Here is an 18,763-nt window from a genome sequence, read left to right as displayed (position 1 = left end):
AATCGATATTAATGACTTGGATGAAGGGACCGAGTATATTATAGACAAATTTGCGGACAATACAAAGATTGGTAGGAAAGCAAGTTGTGAGGAGAATACAAAGAGTCTACAAAGAGATATAGATAGGTTAAGCGAGTGGGCAAAAATTTGGCAGATAGAGTATAATGTGGGAAAATGTAAGGTTATCCACTTTGGTAGGAAGAATAGAAAAGCAGAATATAATTTCGATAGAGAGAGATTGCATAATGCTGCGGTACAGAGGGTTCTGGGTATCCTTGTACACGAATCACAAAAAGACAGCATGCAATTATAGCAAGTAAGTAGGAAGTGGAATTAGGAAATGGAATGTTGGCCTTTATTGCAAAGGGGGATGGAATATAAAATAAAAACAAGAAATGCTGAAAATACTCAGCAGGTCTGGCAGCATCTGTGGAGAGACAAGCAGAGTTAACGTTTCAGGTCAGTGACCCTTCATCAGAACAGAGTATAAAAGTAGTCTTACTACAACTGTACAGGGCATTGGTGAGACCACACGTAGAGTACAGCGTACAGTTTTGGTCACCTTATTTAAGGAAGGATGCACTTGCATTGGAAGCAGTTCAGAGAAGGTTCGCGAGGTTGATTCCTAGGATGAAGGGGTTGTCTTATGAGGAAAGGTTGAGCTGGTTGGGCCTATATGCACAGGAGTTTCGAAGAATGAGAGGTGATCTTATTGAAACATATAAGATTCTGAGGGGCCTTGACAGGGTAGATACTGAGAGGATGTTTCCCCTCATGGGAGAATCTAGAACATGGGGCCATAGTTTCAAAATAAGGGGTCTCCCATTTAAGACAGAGATGAGGAGGAATTTCCTCTCTCAGTGGCTCATTAATCTTTGGAATTCTCTTCCTCAGAGAGCAGTGGAGTCTGGGCCATTGAATATATTCAAGGCCAAGTTAGACAGATTTTTGATCCACAAGGAAGTCAAAGGTTATGGGGAGAAGGCAGAAGGCCACAATCAGATCGGCCACGATCTTATTGAATGGCAGAGGAGGCACGAGGGGCCGAATGGCCTACTCCTGCTCCTAATTCTTATGTTCTTAAAATTTACAAGAATGATAGCAGAACTGAGAGGGTACAACTATCAGCAAAGACCAAATAGGCTGGGGATTTTTCTATAGAAAAGAGAAAGTTGAGGGGGACCTAATGGAGGTCTTTAAAATTCTAAGAGGGTTTAATAGGGTAAACATCGAAAATATGTTTCCGTTTAGAGGTGGGTCCGAAACTAGGGGCCATCAATATAAGATAGTCATTAATAAATCCGATAGGGAATTCTAGAGAAACTTCTTTACCGAGAGAGTGGTGAGAATTTGGAGCTCGCTATCATAAGGTGTGGTTGAGGCAAATAACATAGATGCATTTAAGGGGAAGCTAGATAAACACATGACAAAGAAAGGAGATGCTGATAGGAGTGAGATGAAGTAGGGTGGGAGGAGGCTCATGTGGAACATAAACACTGGCATAGACCAGTTGAGCTCAATGGCCTGTTAATGTGCTGGAAATACTTTGTCATGTCTGAAAAGGAAACAAGTGGGGCGAAAGCCGCTATTTAGAGAGGACACACGGAAAATACAGCACAGAAATCCACTCTCCTGCGCAGGTAGAAATGCAAGCCACATTGATCGAGGTAGCACCCTGAATAAGGGCAGTAAACCACCTCAACAGCAGCCGGGCAAAAGCAGAAATTTACCCAACATAGTCCTCTGAGCATAAATGCCAACCTTAAAGATGGTGAAGGGTCCAGTGAAGCGTGGAAGCTGCAGTCCGAGCATGATGTTGAGCTGGGAGATGGTGACATGGAACGCAGTGCCGCTGGTAAACGCCTTCACAATTGGGTCGGACAAGTAGGTGGAAAGGAATCCCAGCTGCAGAACAAACATGCAGATCTGGAAGAGAAAGAGAACAGCCTGAGCAAAGTGAATCCTCAGACTTAGTGACCATGGTAGCAGTAGGAGCGTGCATGCACTGATTCACGGAGAAATTTAAGGGTTAAATACGTGCATAATGAAAGAAGAAAGTCTGCATATTCTAAAGGGGAGTTTCTCTTTTTTCCTATTCTTTCATGGGATGTGGGCGTCACTGGCAAGGCCAGCATTTGTTGCCCATCTCGAATAGCTCTTGACAACTGAGTGGCTTGCCGGGCCATTTCAGAAGGCAGTTAAGAGTCAACCACATTGCTGTGGGTCTGGAGTCACCTAGGCCAGACCAGGTTAGGATGGCAGATTTCCCTCCCTAAAGGAACCAGATGGGTTTTTACGACAACCGATGATAGTTTCATCAACACCATTACTGAGACTAGCTTTCAATTCCAGATTTCTATTAATTAATTGAATTTATTAATGAATTGAATTTAAATTCCACCAGCTGCCGTGGTGGGATTTGAACCCGTGTCACTAGGGCATTAGCCTGGGCCTCTGGACTACTAGTTCAGCGACATTATCACTATGCCTCCATTAATAAACTGGACTTCTGTAGCACAGAAGTAATTATGCAATAGTTCATTGGAGTGCTGAGATCTGGCATCACGAAGTGATAGTGGGTGCTTCTGGTCCTGATCCCCTCTCCATGATCCTCTACATGAGTCCCCAGTCTCAGCCAAGTCAACTGTTGCGAGGAGTTTGGAGACTATCTGGAGAGCACAAACTGTACGGAAAATGAAACAATTCTGAAAGTGAAAATAAATAAATCAATTGAAGCACCGGGACTCCTGGCCAATTTGTTTTCACATTTTAAATTATATTTTCACTTGCAGGCTTAGTAAAGAAATGCTCTGTGGTTCTGGGCCATACAGATCTCATCTTCAATCTTGGCCAATGCTGAGCTAGCTGATCTCAGTCTGTGACTTCAAGTGGCCTCAGAATCGCAGGACTAGGGAAGTGAACAATCAGAAATGGGCCCCCGTCTCTGGCCATGATCTCTCGTGAGCCCTGCTGGAAAGTGTGCATGTGAGGACATCAGGGAAGAACGGGGCTGTGATGCCTCCATGGTTATATGGCCTGACAGCTCTCATTCTTTGGTCTCACGTTGGCCCCTTGTGCGGGAAACAGGGGGATTGCAGAATCCCAGCACCTTCTGGAGAGGATGGGAGAACTGAAAGAGGAAAACTAAGAGCAATTACCATCATAATTCCTGAGAGAAAGGTCACTGCTGATGCGACGGATATCCTTTGCTTCTCTAGCTCTGGATCTTCCCGGCTTGTTACGTTCCATTCCATTTGATGTGGTACCAAGCGCTCAACCACAGAGCCAGTCATCAAACTAATCCCAGCAAAGGTACCTGGCAAAAGGACAGCGTATCCTTAACAGTAAGGAGTTGCGACTTACCAGAACTGATACAGACAGCAAACCCAACACTCATTCTGCCCTCCAATTTATGCCTCGTTTTCTCTTTAAATGGCCCAGTTGGTAACACTGAGTCAGAAGGTTGTGAGTTTCAAGCCCCATGAGAGACCAGAGCTCATAATCTTGTATAACACTGCAGCACAGCACAGAGAGAGTGCTGCATTCTCAGAGTCTTTTGGATGAGACGTTAAACCTACTTGTTCAGGTGAGAGTGAAAGAAGAGCACGGGAGTTCTCCCCGATATTCTGGCCAACATCAATCCCTCAACTAACATCACTAAAGCGGATTACCTGGTCATTTACCTCGTTCTGGCAAGGGTCAGAGTGTTGGCAACATAACTGTGAGTCTGTCTCTTCTCTAAATATTGGCACCAGAACAGACCCCGTCTATGACTAGAGTCTAATTTATGCTTGCAATAGTTTGGTGCCCTTCAATCATGAAAAGAGATTTTTATTTTATTTGTAGAAACCCTATTAAACACCTGACTGAGCGTAATGCACAATAACCCCACTTACCAGCAGCTTTGCAATTGCCTGGAAGAGACACAAAAGCAGATTTTTTTTTAAAGAGAAAAGGCCAATTTAGTGCGGGATAAAATTCTGGAAAATTCCTCTCTGACTCCCCTCAGGCAATCAAGATTTAACCACATTAAACATGCTCCCTGTTACTTAATGTTCCATTTGTTTCACTTCTCAGGGATAATGCAGCTCCGAGCCTGCACCGTTCACACCAGGTGATGTCGAAGCCGACAGCCCCAGGGCCCACCAGCTGGTTGAGATAAAGAGAAAGCTCTTTTTGGATAGAGCGCTGATGAGGGTGGCAGCTGAATGCATTTAGTTACTGGGGATAAATTCTCCAGGGCCTACTCCTGGGTACCTTGTGTTTTTTAATCGACTGTATAAAAAGGCGAGTCTAACAGCCTTCCCTGCAATTCTGTGATGCTGTGTCAGGACATAAACTTCGACCGAGGTGTGAATTTAGGAATAAAGACCCTACCTGTGGACACGTGCCGTCCGGTTCCAAAAAACATGTACAGCACAACAGGGAAGAATGAGGTGTAGAGTCCATAAATTGGAGCCACAGAGGTCAGCAGGGCAAAGGCCATCCCTAGCAAGAGATAAAGAGTACAAAGAAGAATTACACAGTGCAGCTCATCCACTTGTTGGGAGGAGAGTTGGATGGGGGGGAGGGGGGGAGAAAGAGGTGTCCCATTGGACTGAACATTGATCTTACACCTCGAAGACCTGGTTTAAAATCTCGCCCTGCACCTTGGGGAGAAATATTCCACAGCGTGTTGGCTGGAGGAGGTCTCGATGTATTTGATTTGGGCAATTAGAGTGTGGTCACACATGGGTACAAGCACGTGGTACAAGTACTCCTCATTTGCTACAGAAATGGAGATTTTTCACTTTGGGACTTCAGGCATTGCTAGGAGTGTTGAATCAGAGGGTATGCTTTTCAACTAGCAATCCCGCTCGAGAAACCACGAAGATGTCAGTTGCGAGAAATGGACTATTATCACACTGCTGAAGCAGCAGGTGCACATCTGAGGTTGGAACTGAGGTACGCTCGTCCTCACCAATCTGCCCGTCACAGATGCATCTGTCCAGGACAGTATTGGTAGGAGTGACCACCGCACAGTCCTTGTGGAGACGAAGTCCCACCTTCACATGAGGATACCCTCCATCGTGTTGTGTGACACTACCACCGTGTTAAATGGGATAGATTTCGAACAGATCTAGCAATGCAAAACTGGACATTCATGAGGCGCTGTGGGCCATCAGCAGCAGCAGAACTGTACACAACCACAATCTGTAACCTCATGGCCCGGCATATCCCCCACTCTACCATTACCATCAAGTCAGGCGGACCAACCCAGGTTCAATGAAGAGTGTAGGAGGGCATGCCAGGAGCAGCACCAGGCATACCTCAAAATGAGGTGTCAATCTGGTGATGCTACAACACAAGACTACTTGCATGCCAAACAGTGGAAGCAGCATGCGATAGACAGAGCTAAGCGATCCCATGACCAACGGATCAGATTAAACCTCTGCAGTCCTGCCACATCCAGTCATGAATGGTGGTGGACAATTAAACAACTGACAGGAGGAGGATGCTCCACAAATATCCCCATCCTCAATGATGGGGGAGCCCAGCACATCAGTGCAAAAGACAAGGCTGAAGCAATTGTATCCATCTTCAACCAGAAGTGCCGAGTGGATGATCCATCTCGGCCTCCTCCTGAAGTCCCCAGCATCACAGATGCCAGTCTTCAGCCAGTTCGATTCACTCCGCGTGATATCAAGAAATGGCTGAAGGCACTGGATACTGCAAAAGCTATGGGCCCTGACAATATTCCGGCAATAGTACAGAAGACTTGTGCTCCAGAACCAGCCGTGCCCCTAGCCAAGCTGTTCCAGTACAGCTACAACACTGGCATCTACCCAGCAATGTGGAAAATTGCCCAGGTATGTCCTGTACACAAAAAGCAGGACAAATACAACCCAGCCAACTACTGCCCCATCAGCCCACTCTCAATCATCAGTAAAGTGATAGAAGGGGTCGTTGACAATGCTATCAAGTGGCACTTGCTCAGCAATAACCTGCTCACTGACAATCAGTTCGGGTTCTGCCAGGGCCACTCAGCTCCTGACCTCATTACAGCCTTGGTCCAAGCATGGACAAAAAAGCTGAACACCAGATGTGAGGTGAAAGTGACTTCCCTTGACATCAAGACAGCATTTGACTGAATATGGCATCAAGGAGTCAATTGGAATTAGGGGGAAAGCACTCTGCTGGTTGGAATCATACCGAGCACAAAGGAAGATGGGTGTGGCTGTTGGAGGTCAATCATCTCACTCCCAGGAGATGACCATCTTAGAGTCATAGAGTCGTACAGCATAGAAACAGGGCCTTCGGCCCACCACGTCCATGCCGACCACAATGCCTATCTATACTAATCCCACCTGCCTGCATTAATTCCATATCCCTCTATGCCTTGCTCATTCAAGTACTTGTCCAGATGCCTCTTAAATGTCGTTACTGTTCCTGCCTCCACCACCTCCTCAGGCATCTCATTCCAGATACCCACTATTCTTTGTGTGAAAAATCTACCCCTTTGATCCCCTTTAAACCTCCTCTCTCTCACCTTAAATCTATGCCCTCTAGTTTTAGTCACCCCTACCATGGGAAACAGACTCTGGCTATCTACCCTATCTATGCCTCTCATAATTTTATATACCTCTATCATGTCCCCCCTCAGCCTCCTTCGCTCCAGGGAAAACAGACCCAGCCTATCCAATCTCTCTTTATAACTCAAGCCCTCCAAACCAGGCAACATCCTTGTGAATCTTTTCTGCACCCTCTCTAGCTTAATCACATCTTTCCTGTAGTGTGGCGACCAGAACTGCACACAGTACTCCAAATGCGGCCTAACCAACGTTATGTACAAATGTAACATGACATTCCAACTCTTGTACTCAATGCCTCGGCCGATGAAGGCAAGCATGCCATGCGCCTTCTTCACCACCCTGTCTACCTGTGTTGCCACTTTCAGGGAACTATGTACTTGAACCCCAAGGTCTCTCTGCTCAACAACACTCCCCAGGGCCCTGACATTCACTGTATATGTCCTGCCCTGGTTTAACTTCCCAAAATGCATCACTTCACACTTGTCTACGTTAAATTCCATTTGCCAATCCCTTGCCCACTTTCCCAGTTGATCTATATCCTGTTGTAACATTAGACAACCTTCGTCACTGTCCACTATACCACCAATTTTGGTGTCATCTGCAAACTTACTAATCATGCCCCCTACATTCACATCCAAGTCATTAATATATATGACAAACAACAGAAGGCCCAGCACCGATCCCTGCGGCACACCACTGGTCACCGGCCTCCAATCTGAAAAACAACCCTCCATCACCACCCTCTGCCTCCTATCACCAAGCCAATTTTGTATCCAATTTGCTAGCTCACCCTGGATCCCATGTGTTTGAACCTTCTGGACAAGCCTACCATGCGGGACCTTGTCAAAGGCCTTGCTAAAGTCCATGTAGACAATGTCCACCGCCCTGCCCTCATCAATCCTCTTGGTCACCTCCTCAAAAAACTCAATCAAATTTGTGAGACATGATTTCCCATGCACAAAGCCATGCTGACTATCCCTAATCAGACCTTGCCTTTCCAAATGCATATAAATCCTGTCTCTCAGAATCCCTTCCAATAACTTTCCCACCACTGATGTCAGGCTCACCGGCCTGTAGTTCCCTGGCTTATCCCTGCTGCTCTTCTTAAATAAAGGCACAACATTAGCTATCCTCCAGTCTTCCAGTACCTCACCCGTTGCTAACGATGATACAAAAATCTCTGCCAGGGCCCCAGCAATCGCCTCCTTTGCTTCCCAGAGCATCCTAGGATACACCTGGTCAGGCCCTGGGGGTTCATCCCCCTTAATGCGCTTCAAAACCTCCAACACCTCTTCCTTTGTAATGTTGATATGCTCCAGGATATCGGTGTTCCCTCCCTTGAACTCACTAGCTTCCATGACCTTCTCCACGGTAAATACGGATGAGAAGTATTCATTTAAGACCTCGCCCATTTCCTGTGGCTCCACACATAGATTGCCAAACTGATCCTTAAGGGGATCTACTCTCTCCCTAGCTACCCTTTTACTCTTAGTACACTTATAGAATCTTTTAGGATTCTCCTTTATTTTTTCTGCCAGGGAAATCTCATGGCCCCTTTTTGTCCTCCTAATTTCCTTCTTAAGTGTACTTCTACATCCGTTATACTCCTCAAGGGACTCGCTTGATCCCAGCTGCCTATACCTGACATATGCCTCCTTCTTTGTCCTGACCAGACCCTCAATATCCCTCGTCAACCAAGGTTCCCTAAACTTGCCAGCCTTGCCCTTCCATCTAACAGGAACATTCCAGCCCTGAACTCTTCCTATCTCACTTTTAAAAGCCTTATACTTGTCAGACGTCCCTTTACCTGTAAACAGCCTCTCCCATTCAACTTTTGAGAGTTCTTGTCTGATGCCATCAAAATTAGCCTTCCCCCAATTTAGGACTTTAACCTGAGGACCAGTCCTATCCTTTCCCATAACTATCTTGAAGCTAATAGAGTTATGGTCACTGGTCCCAAAGTGCTCCCCCACTGACACATCAACCACCTGCCCAGCCTCATTTCCTGATAGGAGGTCGAGTGTAGCCCCTTCTCTAGTAGGGCCATCCACATACTGCTTCAGAAAACTATCCTGGACACACTTAACAAATTCTTCCCCATCTGATCCCTTAGCACTAAGGCAGTCCCAGACATTATTAGGGAAGTTAAAATCACCTACTATTACAACCCGATAATTCCTATACCTATCTTAAACAAGAGAGAATCTAACCATCTCCCCTTGATGTTCAATGGCATTACCATCACTGAATCCCTCACCAACGTCCTGGGGGGTTACCATTGACAAGAAACTGAACTGGAGCTGCCACATAAATGATATGGCTACAAGAGCAGGTCAGAGGCTGGGAATTTTGCGGCGAGTAACTCACCTCCTGACTCCCCAAAGCCTGTCCACCATCGACAAGGCACAAGTCAGGAGTGTGATGGAATACTCTCCACTTGCCTGGATGGGTGCAGCTCCAACAACCCTCAAGAAGCTTGACACTATCCAGGATAAAGCAGCCCGCTTGATTGGCACCCCATTTACCACCTTCAACATTCACTCCCTCCACCACCACCGCACAGTGGCAGCAGTGTGTACCATCTACAAGATGCACTGCAGCAACTCACTAAGCCTCCTTAGACAGCACCTTCCAAACCCGCGACCTCTACCACCTAGAAGGGCAAGGGCAGCAGATGCATGGGAACACCACCACCTGCAAGTTCCCCTCCAAGCCTCACACCATCCTGACTTGGAACTATATCGCCGTTCCTTCACTGTCACTGGGTCAAAATCCTGGAACTCCCTTCCTAACAGCACTGTGGGTGTATCTACCCCACATGGACTGCAGCAGTTCAAGAAGGCGGCTCACCACCACCTTCTCAAGGGCAATGAGGGATGGGAATAAATACTGGCCTCGCTGATGATGCCCACATCCCAGGAACGAATAAAAAAAGAACACTATGCATCAGAGTAGACGGACCATTACTGCACATATGTTCCAGCTGGGCAGGAAGTACTGAAGCTGAGTTCACGAGCGTGGAACATAGAAATGTTCTCTTAGCACAGAATTAATGTTGCAGAACATTAGAAGACAAAGAGAGTTCCTGACTACTCATTTGAATCCTTGCACAAATGGATGTGTGAAATGGATTAATTTGTTTGCTTTTGTTACAGCAAATGTGAGAAAGAAATATCAGATTAATAATTTTAGGGTAAAGCTTCAGCTGAAAGTGAATGCTGAGACCATACAACCTGGAGAGCGCAGTGAGTGAGGAATATTCAGGATGTAGAGAGGGCAGTGAGTGAGGAATATTCAGGATGCAGAGAGGGCAGTGAGTGAGGAATATTCAGGATGCAGAGAGGGCAGTGAGTGAGGAATATTCAGGATGCAGAGAGGGCAGTGAGTGAGGAATATTCAGGATGTAGAGAGGGCAGTGAGTGAGGAATATTCAGGATGTAGAGTGCGCAGTGAGTGAGGAATATTCAGAATGTAGAGTGTGCAGTGAGTGAGGAATATTCAGGATGTAGAGAGCGCAGTGAGTGAGGAATATTCAGGATGTAGAGAGGGCAGTGAGTGAGGAATATTCAGGATGCAGAGAGGGCAGTGAGTGAGGAATATTCAGGATGCAGAGAGGGCAGTGAGTGAGGAATATTCAGGATGTAGAGAGGGCAGTGAGTGAGGAATATTCAGGATGTAGAGAGGGCAGTGAGTGAGGAATATTCAGGATGCAGAGAGGGCAGTGAGTGAGGAATATTCAGGATGCAGAGAGGGCAGTGAGTGAGGAATATTCAGGATGTAGAGAGGGCAGTGAGTGAGGAATATTCAGGATGTAGAGAGGGCAGTGAGTGAGGAATATTCAGGATGTAGAGTGCGCAGTGAGTGAGGAATATTCAGAATGTAGAGTGTGCAGTGAGTGAGGAATATTCAGGATGTAGAGAGCGCAGTCAGTGAGGAATATTCAGGATGTAGAGAGCGCAGTGAGTGAGGAATATTCAGGATGTAGAGAGCGCAGTGAGTGAGGAATATTCAGGATGTAGAGAGCGCAGTGAGTGAGGAATATTCAGGATGTAGAGAGCGCAGTGAGTGAGGAATATTCAGGATGTGGAGAGCGCAGCGAGTGAGGAATATTCAGGATGTAGAGAGCGCAGTGACTGAATAATATTCAGGATGTGGAGAGCGCAGCGAGTGAGGAATATTCAGGATGTAGAGAGGGCAGTGAGTGAGGAATATTCAGGATGTAGAAAGCACAGTGAATGAGGAATATTCAGGATGTATAGAGGGCAGTGAGTGAGGAATATTCAGGATGTAGAGGGCGCAGTGAGTGAGGAATATTCAGGATGTGGAGAGCGCAGCGATGAGGAATATTCAGGATGTAGAGAGCCCAGTGAGTGAGGAATATTCAGGATGTAGAGGGCGCAGTGAGTGAGGAATATTCAGGCTATAGAGAGCACAGTGAATGAGGAATATTCAGGATGTAGATAGTGCAGTGAGTGAGGAATATTCAGAAGGTAGAGAAGGCAGTGAGTATTGAATATTCAGGATCTAGAGTGTGCAGTGAGTGGGGAATATTCAGGATGTAGAGGGCGCAGTGAGTGAGGAATATTCAGGATGTAGAGAGCGCAGTGAGTGAGGAATATTCAGGATGTAGAGGGCGCAGTGAGTGAGGAATATTCAGGATGTAGAGAGCGCAGTGAGTGAGGAATATTCAGGATGTAGAGGGCGCAGTGAGTGAGGAATATTCAGGATGTAGAGAGCGCAGTGAGTGAGGAATATTCAGGATGTAGAGAGCGCAGTGAGTGGGGAATATTCAGGATGTAGAGGGCGCAGTGAGTGAGGAATATTCAGGATGTAGAGAGCGCAGTGAGTGAGGAATATTCAGGATGTAGAGGGCGCAGTGAGTGAGGAATATTCAGGATGTAGAGAGCGCAGTGAGTGAGGAATATTCAGGATGTGGAGAGCGCAGCGAATGAGGAATATTCAGGATGTAGAGGGTGCAGTGAGTGAGGAATATTCAGGATGTAGAAAGCACAGTGAATGAGGAATATTCAGGATGTAGAGAGTGCAGTGAGTGAGGAATATTCAGGATGTAGAGAGGGCAGTGAGTGAGGAATATTCAGGATGTAGAAAGCACAGTGAATGAGGAATATTCAGGATGTATAGAGGGCAGTGAGTGAGGAATATTCAGGATGTAGAGAGCGCAGTGAGTGAGGAATATTCAGGATGTAGAAAGCACAGTGAATGAGGAATATTCAGGATGTAGAGAGTGCAGTGAGTGAGGAATATTCAGGATGTGGAGAGCGCAGTGAGTGAGGAATATTCAGGATGTAGAGAGGGCAGTGAGTGAGGAATATTCAGGATGTGGAGAGCGCAGCGAGTGAGGAATATTCAGGATGTAGAGAGCGCAGTGAGTGAGGAATATTCAGGATGTAGAGAGCGCAGTGAGTGAGGAATATACAGGATGTAGAGAGGGCAGCGAGTGAGGAATATTCAGGATGTAGAGAGCGCAGTGACTGAATAATATTCAGGATGTGGAGAGCGCAGCGAGTGAGGAATATTCAGGATGTAGAGAGCGCAGCGAGTGAGGAATATTCAGGATGTAGAGAGCGCAGTGACTGAATAATATTCAGGATGTGGAGAGCGCAGCGAGTGAGGAATATTCAGGATGTAGAGAGCGCAGTGACTGAAGAATATTCAGGATGTGGAGAGCGCAGTGAGTGAGGAATATTCAGGATGTAGCGAGCGCAGTGAGTGAGGAATATTCAGGATGTAGAGAGCGCAGTGACTGAAGAATATTCAGGATGTGGAGAGCGCAGCGAGTGAGGAATATTCAGGATGTAGAGAGCGCAGTGACTGAAGAATATTCAGGATGTGGAGAGCGCAGCGAGTGAGGAATATTCAGGATGTAGAGAGCGCAGTGACTGAAGAATATTCAGGATGTGGAGAGCGCAGTGAGTGGGCCTTAACAGGATAAAGATAGCTCTTTGTATGTGTAATATTCAGGAGGTAGAGAGCACAGTGAGTGAGGAATATTCAGGCTATAGAGAGCACAGTGAATGAGGAATATTCAGGATGTAGATAGTGCAGTGAGTGAGGAATATTCAGAAGGTAGAGAGCGCAGTGAGTGAGGAATATTCAGGGATGTAGAGATGGCAGAGAGTGAGGAATATTCAGGATCCAGAGTGTGCAGCGAGTGAGGAATATTCAGGATGTAGAGAGCGCAGTGAGTGAGGAATATTCAGGGATGTAGAGATGGCAGAGAGTGAGGAATATTCAGGATCCAGAGTGTGCAGCGAGTGAGGAATATTCAGGATGTAGAGAGCGCAGTGAGTGAGGAATATTCAGGGATGTAGAGATGGCAGAGAGTGAGGAATATTCAGGATCCAGAGTGTGCAGTGAGTGAGGAATATTCATGATGTGTAGACAACAGTGAGTGAGGAATATTCAGGAAGCAGAGAATGTAGTGATTGGAGAATATTCAGGATATAGAAAGGGCAGTGAAATAGGAATATTTACGATGTGGAGAGCACAGTGAGTGAGGAATATTCAGGATTGAGTGAGCGCAGTGAGTGAGGAATATTCAGAATATAGAGAGCGCAGTGAGTGAGGAATATTCAGGGATGTAGAGATGGCAGAGTGGGCCTTAACAGGATATAGAGAGCTCTTTGTATGTGTAATATTCAGGAGATAGAGAGCACAGTGAGTGAGGAATATTCAAGCTATAGAGAGCGCAGTGAGTGAGAAATATTCAGGATTGAGAGAGCGCAGTGAGTGAGGAATATTCAGGATTGAGAGAGCGCAGTGAGTGACGAATATTCAGGATGTATAGAGGGCAGTGAGTGAGGAATATTCAGGATGTAGAGAGGGCAGTGAGTGAGGAATATTCAGGATGTAGAAAGCACAGTGAATGAGGAATATTCAGGATGTAGAGAGCTCAACGTGTGAGGAATATTAAGGATGTGGAGTGTGCAGTGAGTGAGGAATATTCAGGACGTAGAGCACAAAATGGCTGAGTAATTTTCAGGAAGTAGAGAGCGCAATGAGTGCGGAATATTTAGGATGTAGAGAGCGCAGTGAGTGAGGAATATTCAGGATGAAGGAAGCGCAGTGATTGAGGAGTATTCAGGATGTAGGGAGCGCAGTGATTGAGGAGTATTCGGGATGTAGGGAGCGCAGTGAGTGAGGAATATTCAGGATTTAGAGACAGCAGTGAGTGAGGAATATTCAGAATGTAGAGAGTGGAGTGTGTGAGCAATATTCAGGATAAAGAGAATGTTTGAGGAATATTCAGGGTGTAGAGAGTGCAGTGAGTAGGGAGTATTCAGGATGTAGAGACTGCAGTGATTGTTGAATATTCAGGATAGAACGAGTGCAGTGAGTGAGGAATATTCAATATATAGAGAGCACAGTAAGTGAGGAATATTTGGGACCTGGTGAGAATGGTGTCTGTCATGTATACCAAGTGTAGGTTTTATGCTGCTCTTCCGCAGACATAACAATGGAATATCTAGTGTTCCTCTGTTGAACCTCTACTTCTGCTCTAACTGGGTAACTGATAAACATCTAGTACTGTATTTCAGCAAAGTCTAATTCAATATTTTTTCTACTGAATGTGTTTTATTTCCTGTGATGGCACACTCTTTAATCCAGCAGATGGAATCCCATTGCAAGTTGTATAAATGCAGTCATCAACCTGCTTGAAATAAAGGACTCGATATCCACCCTCTCCAGCACTGTGCCTGCAAAACCTATGATCTAGCGGATGCTGTCCCAACTTTCTTTGATATCATCTCCCACCCATGCGACCTCTACCACCAAGATGGCCAAGAGCCGCAACGTTGCAGGAACACCATCGGCCCCTTGTTGCCCTCCATGTCAATCCTGAGTTGGACAAATATCACCATTCTTTCACTGTTATTGTGTCTATATCCTGGAATTCCCTAACTAACAACATCATGGGGGCGCCAGGAACAGAAAGGTTGTAAAGGTTTAAGGAGATGGCTCACCACTCCCTTCTCAGGACAACTAGGGATGGGCAGCCTTGCCAGTGTCACCCACATTACAAAACTCGTAAAATAACTGGTTAATAATTTTGACTGAGAACAGGGATTTTATGTGAACTTATGAACCAGTATGCTGGAGTTGGAAATGAAACTCCTAAGTGTCTGTTAAAGTAGGCGACTGTTAATAAACCAATGAAGCGTGTGGCAGAAATAAGTGGTGTCCTTATATTGCCATCTTGGATGGTTTCCAAGATTGATTCTGTCATCGGAGGGTGGGTCTTTTGTGAAGTGCTAATGTAATAAAGAGTGAACATGTGAGAGGTTGGCCGTGGGGTATAGATGGTGGAAGGCCGCTGAGTAACCTAAGAGTGATGAATGGTTGTACTGCTATTGGTCATTCGCTCTGCCAATGACATAAAAGTGTGTTGGGAATTTGGGAAGGAGGGGTGGGGCCACGTGTTGTGTCGGACAGTAAAGGTCAGGCATGCTTCGACTGGCCATTGCTAACACCCAAAATAGCCTATGCCTGAGCATATTCAACCCATTTCTCCACACATGTTTGGACTCCTTTCATTTAACGCACAGTAATTATTCATTCATATTCATATCAACTGTTCCAAAATATAATCAGTTGGTGTTTTTCTTTGTTTCATGAGGGTGAGGTATCATTTATATTTCCAGTGGAGGAATTCACACGACACAAAAGACCCATCTGACCAAGAATACACAGGTTGCTACCAATATCCCTCAGTCGATGTTCTCAACACCTGCCTGTTCAATTCCACCTTATTATCACTGATGTTATCCACGTGCTCGCCGTCCATTCCAAACACTCACCAACATTTCAGTACAATATCTGATCTGCTGCAATCACCTGCCCTCTTCTCAGCTTCATCCTTAGGTGTATATTCTTACCCTTTCTACTAGGACCAGATCAAAAGGGTGTCGACTGACTTCTTCCCAGATCAGCACTCTGTCGTTGGCCACTAAGAGAGGAGGAAATATTATCCGGTGATAACGCTTCCTCCAGTTTTCCCTCCCTGCTTCCACTCAGCGTGAGCTCAGCACATGAGGCTACAAACCTGCGGTTAGATTAATCCCTGAGTATCAGCCCTCTGCCCCAGCACTACTATATCAACCATCACCTGACTTTTCAGTTGGAATCAAGTCGATTTGCAAGTGTTGATAAAACCTGGATGGGAAAAGCTTCCGATAAAATGGTTGCCGTGCCGCACTTTCTCTACCTTAAACAACGAGGCATAACGATTAGAGATTGTCTACCTTGTGGGATGTGGATGATCCCCACAGTCAGACCTGCGATAATGTCCGCAATGAGCCATCGTTTGATCTTGTACCTGGGCAACCAGGTGAGGCAAGGTAATCGCTCTTTCAGGAAGCGTTTCCAGGCATTCCCCGAGCACGCAAAGATCCTCCTAGCCATCTGTCGCAAGCTCTTCACTGATTTTTCTTCTTCCTTGGACCTGCTGAAGCTCTGGTCAAACTGGTCCTCAGTATAAATGGAGCGATAGATGGCTACCCCACTCATTCTGCTTCCCTGAGACTTTCTGCTGAGTCCAAAGAGAGAGAGAGAGAGGGCTCCTATTTGTACAAATCCGTCAGTCCCTCTCTGCTTTTTCCTGTGTGTGTCTCCAACCTATAGAAACACAGGGAGCGACAAGAGAGAGACTTCCTGAAGGCGTTTATCATTTATAACATTCCTGGGGTCTGACTCTGCAAGAAACACACTAGACCTTTTCCCCTTTGATCAGGCAAAGTGCATTCCCTTCTCTCTGTACCTGCAGTAAATACCTGGCTTCAGTAAGTTGCATGTGGGCGGTTTAACTGGCCCTTGCTTCAGTGACTGACATAGCTGGCTGTAGCCAATTGGAACACATTTCTGCCCCTCATGAATACAGATGGTGATGATGGACAAGGTCAGCACTCAAGCTGTGCTCAGTCTCCGTGAGGGCTGCAGCGGGAAAAGTTTCACCCCTGTTTATTTAGCTGTGATCTCAGAGCAAGTCTCGTCGGAACTAACTTGTTAAAAGTGTTATGGTTTCCTTTGTTCCTGTTTTAGAAAATAATGCAGATAGATTAATCTTCAGACGGTGACTGCTGATGAAGTCATAAGGAGCCAGTGTGGAGGAGCTCTGTTTCTGTGACAGGGACTCGCACTCAAACCTGGAGAGTCCATAACACAGAGGGGGTTTCAGTCCTCTGCCAGTCTACTGGCTCTAATCTGCTGGTGCTGCTTCAATGCAGATGTGGTTAGTGATTGCATGACACCAGCGCTCAAAGGACTTCTCCCAAGCCTTTTTTTCCAAACATATACTTTATTCATAAAATTTGTAAAAGTATATCATGTAATAGTTCAAATAAAGTGCAATACAGATCAGTTTCTTTCAATCTAATACATGAGGTGCCTCTCTACACTTGCCATTACAGGTTATATTTACAATATACAGCCCAAGGGGTTTTACACAGGTTCCAGCCCCTTGGTTCACTATGGCAGGAGGGCCTTACACTGTGGTCTTTCCCCATTGAGCCTTTGCAGCGGCTGCCCCAAGCTTTAGTGCGTCCCTCAGCACATAGTCCTGGACCTTGGAATGTGCCAGGCTACAACACTCGGTCATGGACAGATCTTTGCACTGGAAGATCAGCAAGTTTCGGGCAGACCAAAGAGCGTCTTTCACCGAGTTCACAGAATCACAGAATTGTTACAGCGCAGAGGAGGCCATTTGGCCCATCATGTCTGCACTGGCTCTCCAATTCAGCAATTCACCCAATGCCATTCCCCCGCCTTCTCCCCGTAACCGTGCACATTCTTCCTTTTCAGATAACTGTCTAATTCCCTTTTGAATGCTGCAATTGAACCTGCCTCCACCATGTTCTCAGGCAGTGCATTCCAGACCTTAACCACTCCATGCCTGAAAAAGTTTTTCATGTCACTTTTTCTTCTTTTACCAATTACTTTAAATCTGCGCCCTTTCGTTCTCGAGCCTTTCATGAGTGGGAACAGTTTCTCTCTATCTACTCTGTCCAGACCCCTCATGATTTTGAAGACCTCTATCAAATCACCTCTCAGCCTTTTTTTCTCCAAGAAAAACAGCCCCAACTTCTCCAATATATCTTCATAAATGAAGTTCCTCATCCCTGGAACCATTCTCGTGAATCATTTCTGCAATCTGTCCAATGCCTTCACATCCTTCCTAAAGTGCGACGCCCAGAACTGGACCCAATATGCCAGCTGAGGCAGAACTATTGTCTTATACAAGTTCAACATAACTTCCTTGTTCTTGTACTCTATGCCCCTATTAATAAAGCCCAGGATACTGTATGCTTTATTAACCACTCTCTCAACCTGTCCTGCCACCTTCAATGACTTTTGCACATATACACCCAGGTCCCTCTGCTCCTGCACCCCCTTTAGAGTTGCACCCTTTATTCTATATTGTCTCTCCATGTTCTTCCTACCAAAATGAATCACTTCACATTTCTCTGCATTGAACTTCATCTGCCACCTGTCCACCCATTCCACCAACTTGTCTATGTCCTTTTGAAGTTCTACACTATTTTCCTCACAGTTCACAACGCTTCCAAGTTTTGTATCATCTGCAAACTTTGAAATTGTGCCCTGTACACCAAGGTCTAGGTCATTAATATATATCAGGAAAAGCAAGGGTCCCAACACTGATCCCTGGAGAACTCCACTACAAATCTTTTTCCCGAAAAACATCCATTAACCACTACTCTTTGTTTCCTGTCACTCGGCCAATTCCGTATCCAGGCTACTACTGTCCCTTTTATTCCATGAGCTATAACTTTGCTCACAAGTCTGTTGTGTGACACTGTCACACATCAAACACCATTTAGAAGTCCATGTACACCACATCAACAGCATTGCCCTCATCAACTCTCTCCATTACTTCTTCAAAAAACTCCAGCAAGTTAGTTAAACATGATTTTCCCTGAAGAAATACATGCTGGCTTTCTTTAATTAACTCACATTTGTTCATGTGACTATTCATTTTGTCTCTAATTATTTTTTCTAGACGTTTCTCCCAAAGTTAAACTGACTGGCCTGTAGTTGCTGGGTTTATATTTACACCCTTTTTTGAACAAGGGTGTAACATTTGCAATTCTCCAGTCCTCTGGCACCACCCCCACGTCTAAGGAAGTCTGAAAAATTATGGCCAGTGCGTCCGCAAT

At 45.7% G+C, this 18,763-nt stretch overlaps 1 protein-coding gene across 7 annotated transcripts in view; it reads right to left on the bottom strand.

Annotated features, from left to right (window-relative positions):
• Positions 1–18,763, bottom strand: part of slc26a10 (solute carrier family 26 member 10) — a 249,493-nt gene that overhangs the window by 216,497 nt on the left and 14,233 nt on the right. For 2 of the 7 annotated variants that reach the window (XM_068024695.1, XM_068024696.1), the window contains exons 1-4: positions 15,836–16,500; positions 4,378–4,488; positions 3,159–3,316; positions 1,762–1,926 (exon numbers count right to left, since the gene is read on the bottom strand). In XM_068024695.1, the coding sequence (XP_067880796.1) occupies positions 1,762–1,926; positions 3,159–3,316; positions 4,378–4,488; positions 15,836–16,100 (699 nt within the window). In that variant the 5' untranslated portion in view covers positions 16,101–16,500. Of the gene's footprint in view, positions 1–1,761; positions 1,927–3,158; positions 3,317–4,377; positions 4,489–15,835; positions 16,509–18,763 lie in introns of those variants that run through there. The other 5 variants (XM_068024694.1, XM_068024698.1, XM_068024693.1 and 2 more) reach the window with 5 other exon arrangements.

The sequence above is a fragment of the Heterodontus francisci genome, chromosome X (genome assembly GCF_036365525.1).
Source record: "Heterodontus francisci isolate sHetFra1 chromosome X, sHetFra1.hap1, whole genome shotgun sequence".
NCBI lineage: Eukaryota > Metazoa > Chordata > Chondrichthyes > Heterodontiformes > Heterodontidae > Heterodontus > Heterodontus francisci.
The sequence above is the reverse complement of the archived record's forward strand: the minus strand, read 5'-3'. Positions and strand labels throughout refer to the sequence as shown.